The 6,028-nt window shown below is 41.5% G+C and overlaps 1 protein-coding gene across 1 annotated transcript; it reads left to right on the top strand.

The window, feature by feature from the left end:
* Nucleotides 1-534: 534 nt before the first annotated feature.
* On the top strand, nucleotides 535-6,012 carry si:dkey-191g9.7 (GRIN2-like protein). The gene is made up of 2 exons (XM_024261364.2): nucleotides 535-986; nucleotides 4,225-6,012. The coding sequence occupies exon 2, from the start codon at nucleotides 4,386-4,388 to the stop codon at nucleotides 5,526-5,528; it is 1,143 nt and encodes a 380-aa protein (XP_024117132.1). The 5' UTR covers nucleotides 535-986; nucleotides 4,225-4,385; the 3' UTR covers nucleotides 5,529-6,012.
* The last annotated feature ends 16 nt before the right edge of the window (nucleotides 6,013-6,028 follow it).

Below are 6,028 nucleotides of genomic sequence, written 5' to 3'. Positions count from 1 at the left end.
TATTAGCTAAACTCTAAAATAGCCACAAAAACACAAAAAAATCCCACATTACCTAAAATAGCGCTGAAATATTAGCTATACTACAAAATAGCCTAAAAAACCATAATAAATGCCAGTCTAAAAAGCTATCAGAATGCCAATATAACTTTCCACTTTACTAGACTCTGACTCCATAAAATATAAAGTAATGATTTAGTTGGCTAATCGTGGCAGCCCTAGTATGTACCAAAAGGCGACAGTGTGAATTTGACCTACGAATTGTGTCTGGTGCATTAGGCATGGATAGGAATAACTACATGTTCTGCATGATGCACCTTCTAAATATGTGAGAGCTGCTTTAATGAGAGAGTATTTGTGAGATCTCTAATTTAGATGCTTTGTTTACAACAACCCTCTTCTTTTTTGGGGGGGGGGGTCATTGAACAGATGTCCCTTTATGACCCAAATCAGCAGGATTTCATCATAGAAAGCTAACCTGGAAGAGGAAGTTGAAGCTCATTTGTCCTGGTGGGCCGGCATCTTGATGCATCTTAGAACATGCATGTTGCAGTTTCCATAGCAACAGACACACTTGTAACCAGATAGCATAGCTACCCTGACTGTCAAACTGGTAGAAATGGAAAGGAAAGACAGGACAACAAAGGTTGCTTTGACTCAGTGCAAACATCCCTTCATTTTTCCACCTTTTTTCAGGTGGAGGCACAATGACGTCAGCATCCTTTATCAGCCCCTCCCCCCTCCATTCATCCGCCGCAACAGCTGCACCAGCTAGCCCCAGCAGCTCCGTTCACACAGCAAGGATTTCAAGAACACAACCCAGTTTGGATTATTTCTCGATCCCTTCCATTTTGGGATTTGACACAAAGGAGTGAGGAGGAGTTAGTGGGGGAAGGAGAGGGGCAGGGGCTGTTCAGCCAGCAGAGGAAACACCTCATCTGTGGGGCGGCACATCTCACAGACAGAATTCAGCCCCATGTTCCACTGTGGTAGGTACTCACCGTCATTCCTCCATTTACAGCAGCTCTGTCTAATCCTTTTCTGCAGCTGAAAGAAATAAAATGCTCTGAGATGAACCCCAAGAAGAATTGCTGCAGATCTGATCATAACGTTGACTTTCTGCCAACTGAGACCTGAGCCTTCCCTAAACTTTGGACAGCTGCATTTTCATTTTTAATTTGACAACAGTCCTGCTGTTATTTGTATAATGAAAGGTTCAATATAAATAGTGCACACCTGTGGAAGAACTACAGAGTCTATAGAAGATTCTACCGACAGAGCTTGTATCTGATGGTTTCTATAAATGAGATCAGTCCAGGAACAGAAATTTAAAGTCATCCTAAAAAGTCATCTACTTTGATATGAAATCAAAGATTTGGGAAAAAAGAGGCATCTGTAAAATAAAAAGCTAAGAAAATCAAAACTGAAGATGAATTTAAACATATTCAAGGAACTGCTAGAAATACAAAATAAGAGTATTAAAAGTCGATTTCAGTTGAATAGAGATACTAAATAACAGAATAAGTGGATACCCAACTGTAGTTATGTAGGTGTTCAGTCTCCTCCTGACTGCACAGCACTAATGGTGATTATAAGATGGATGAACTATTCTTGACCAACAACAGGAGTCCTGTGTTTGGTTTCCCACCACCTCAACTCTTAACACACACATCTTCTTTAAAACATTCAAATATCATGGAAAAGTATATTTATTTCCATCACTTCATTAACTTTCATAGAATATAGATTCAGGGCTCAGTGTCTATTTGATAAGATTTTTGATTTGAAATGGATTATTTCAGCAATCAAAAACAACGATAATGCAATTAACAGAGGATTCATATCTGTACAGAGATATGTCAGACATGGACATCAAATGATAGATTCCTTGAAAGGGGGTAGGAAGAAGCGGACTTATATAAGCCCACCCCAGATCGACCTTGGCATTTCTCTTACATGAATTATCCACATCCGACTCATAACTTCTAATCAGAGATTTATACCGTACCAACACAGGTCATTAAAAGTCACATGACTATGTAAAAAGACATGACACTATTTCTGAATTTATCATTTTAAATATTTATTTTTATATAAACTGGTGTTTCAGCTCACAAAACCCACATAAAGAGGATTTCCATTGATTAGAAACACTATTTACTTCTCAGTTTTTACAAAGACTGAGAATATGATCACACCAAATCTATCAAAATAAAGTAAATTCAAAATGATCTGTCCGTCCTTTCTACCAAAGGACGTCTACCACTCAGCATTAAGATTTGTCCTCGCCTCACTCACCGTTGTGATCTGTACACCAAAGTTGAATGGCGCTCATTACATCACAGAGGTTCTCGCATAGGATGAGCCTCATCTATAAGCCTCTTCTCAGTTTAGCTCCTTCTTACTAGGGATGCAGCGATACAGTTTGCTCACGTTTCGGTACATACCTCGATACGAGGGTCACGGTTCGGTACGTATTGAACAAAAAAAAACCTGAAATCCTTTCATTCCACAGATTTTTTTGGCAAAAATAAAAAATAAAAAAGAAATGTGATTTTTTTTTTCAAGCGTAGATCTTTTGGCAGTTATTGCAGAATCACACTTAAATAGAACTCCTGTAAACTTGTAAACATTACAACTTATATACAATGTAATCAAATGTAAAAGTTCCTCAGTCCTCAATACTTGTAAGCATGAATATAATAAACTCCAATATTATAAGCTGTGCTCTTAAGTCTTGGCAGTACTGCACTCTTAATTTTCCAGTGAGACGGCCGTCATGTAATGAACATTTGCAAAGAAATAAGCTCTCTGAATCCTGAGAAGTCCAACTGTGGAAAGTTGTGTGTTTTTACCAAGTCATCTTCAATTTGCACACCTGTTCATAAAGTGCAGGTATATATAGATTTTTCTGTGAAATATAGACGTGCTGGTACACTATATTGTGGGTCAACTGTTTTCATTAAATGACAAAACCCTCATTATCAACCACTGAATAAAGACTGCAGAGCTTTAGCAATAAACTCTGATGGCGTCAGATATTTTCTTCAGTTTATCTGAGGGGACACTGTAAGTCTTTTGAAATATATCTGGGATGTTTTGATTGTGTTACCTGCTTAGTTGTTCAGTTTCAGACGGTGACAGGGCTGGTTGATGACGTCAGAGGTGGGCGGTCTTGTTGGACGTTTATTCCCACATTATACGCTAAAGAGATGAGGCAAATCTATCAGATATTGTACTTCTTGTGACGCGTTTCGCTCCCTGATCATCATATTTGACAGTGAACCCTAGATGTCTTCACACCGCAGGTGTTAGTGGCGCGTCTTTAAACACGAGCTGGAAGCTGCTCACACAGCAGCTGCATCAGTGCGAATCCAAGCGGCCACAAAGTGAAAAGTCCACAAAAATGCGTGCTGAAGTCCGACATTGTGACTCCCACTGAAAGAAGCCACCAGAACGCGTGCCGACACAGCCGGAGCGTGAGCACATGGCGCCCACAGAACTACTGAATTAGCCTCCTCCAGCTATTCATTTTAGAATTTGGACTCCGCCTCCCGGGGGAAGGGCAAATGATTCTCTGGTTGGGAGGGGGGAGAGTATGAGAGGACCTGGAGCAGACAGACCCAGAAACAAAGACATGAATACACAGACATGCTAAAGGCAACTCACGGTGATACTGAATGAATAAAATGCGTACCGTAAAAAATGGCGTACCGAACCTTGGAACGCGTACCGAACGGTTCGGTTTTATATATAGAATACTGTTTCATCCCAACTTCTTACCTAAGTTCACTCCTTCAAAAGACAAACAGTCATTATGCTCTTCGCTCATGTAATTCTTATAAACTTTCTGTACCTCATGTCAGGACTGAATTTGGAAAGAAGTCCTTCAACTGCGCTGCTCCCTCTGCCTGGAACTCTCTGCAGTCAGAGCTAAGACTGTCGAATCTGATCTCCCTCAATGCCGTTTCCTCCACCCTAAACAAAGAACGAGGGAACCTCTGCAGATGCTTTGAGATTAGTAGATGTTTAGTTGGTTATATATGGTTTATACAAATTTGTCCATACAGTACACACACGACACTTTGAGTCCATTAAATATAATGATTGCCAAACAGAGACTGATAATTGCTGGAAAGGGAGTAGGAAGAATCAAATTAGGATTAGGATTGAATTTGGTTTGTTTAGCCTGGTCCTTTTTAAACTTGTTTGTGTTTGTTCTTACAGGTGTTCCATAGATGTGCGTAGGTCGTGGGGGAAATGTGTTTTTCATGGACATGAGCCCAGCAGAACAACAAGGTGATCCTATAGGATCAATAATGTGCAGTTCCTAAGAGGATCCACCTTAACCTGATGACAGTTGCCAAACCGGTAAGACTGGTAGGACGATGGATAACATGAACCCAACTCCTTTGCCTGTTTACAAGAGCCATCCAAGCAGTTCATTTGCAGAGAAAGACATGATGACCCCTCAGGAACAGGAGATTAATAGACCTGACTGTCATGAACCAGATAAAGGAGCCAATGATGAGAGTGACTCTAAATCAATGCTTGCCTGCAAGCAGCCCATGCAGGTACAGCACTACAACATGGTGACGACAGTCTGCAGGGGGGCCTGTTGCAGAGAGGTGCACGCGTTTCAGCCTCACATCAGGTGCACCTGCACTCCTTCTACTGAAACATCCGTCAAAGGGAAATGTCCTAAAGAAGAGGAACACATCTTCACCAAAGAACTACATTGTCTTTACTGCTACAGGCACCATCCCATTTTTGAAGACACATTTGCTGCTTACTGTCACCCTCAACCCATTCCAACTGTGTCTCAACTGCCTCCCCGCATGGCCCAAAATGAACCTAGCCTCAAAGCCCAACGTACCTTAACGCCCCCTCCAACAGTTGCTCATCTCACTCCCCCCCCTCGCCTCATCTCTTCCATCAGTGAGACAGGCCTGGATTGTAAATATCAAATGCATTGCTGCAATCCCAAGTGCAATTGGATCAGTTCTCTATCGCCCTGTCCAGAAACACAACCCCCAAAACAGCTTTATTGGCACGAGGGCTGTAATCAGAGCCTCGTCAAAGTCATCAAACATGATGTGGGCACCATGACAGTCCAGAGGGTTCTGAGGAATGCTGGTGTACAGACGGGTCAGACCAGTTCTCATGGATTCCCTCAGCTCTCTGTAGCTAATGAAGGAGAAAACGAATTGTTTGATAGTCCGAGTTCCAACTGTGATGAAAGAGTTGGCAATGCAAAGTCTCCAGTGAAGGACGTGAAGTGGGATGCAGAGGGGATGACCTGGGAGGTGTACGGTGCCTCTGTGGACCCTGAAGAGTTGGGATTGGCCATCCAGAGACATCTAGAACTGCAGATCAAAGAGACAGCGAGCCGTGTGACAAAGCTCATGCGACAAAACACCAACACGTCTCAGCAGAGCATGAACGTTAGCAGTAATAGGAAGAACAGCAGGATGGCAGTCCCCTTCCGGAAAATGACTTGTTGCAGCTACAGCACAGAAGTTAATGACTGAGTTGCAGGAGGATTTGACAGAGTTCCAGAATCAGAATGACCATGCAACCTTTGCCTTAAAGAACCTGTAATTATTCTGAAGGATTGTGAATGGGGATAAAAGAGTAATCCACGTTCATGTGTAACTGCAATGATGAAGAAACTACAGAAAATAATTTGTTTTTTATCCATCTTTTCCCTCTTCACTGACACTTAATACAGCTTTGCCAGGAGTATCTATATATTCCCTCTTTCTGACCTCGGTCTTTCCACGAAACTCTGTTCCATAGGTGATCAATTTCTCAGTTACCATTGACTTCAATGATAAAAGTTGTAAGTTGGTCAGAGGTAAGGAAAATTCTTTAAGGAAAGAAAGGCAGAAAATCTCTTGACAGACGGAGATTTTTCTAAAATACAGTTTGTCTCATAATATATATATATATATATATATATATATATATTATTGCAGTGGCGGGCCGTGCATTTCACACCTAGGCCTTCAGTAGTGCTCCATCTGAATCA

This window comes from Oryzias melastigma, linkage group LG15, assembly GCF_002922805.2.
Source record: "Oryzias melastigma strain HK-1 linkage group LG15, ASM292280v2, whole genome shotgun sequence".
Classification (NCBI taxonomy): Eukaryota; Metazoa; Chordata; class Actinopteri; order Beloniformes; family Adrianichthyidae; genus Oryzias; species Oryzias melastigma.
Note: the sequence above shows the minus strand (reverse complement) of the source record. Positions and strands in the feature narration are given on the sequence as shown.

What these genes read in the sequence shown, in the direction of transcription:
- si:dkey-191g9.7 (XM_024261364.2), top strand. Translation starts at nt 4,386, where the DNA reads ATGGATAACATGAACCCAACTCCTTTGCCTGTTTACAAGAGCCATCCA.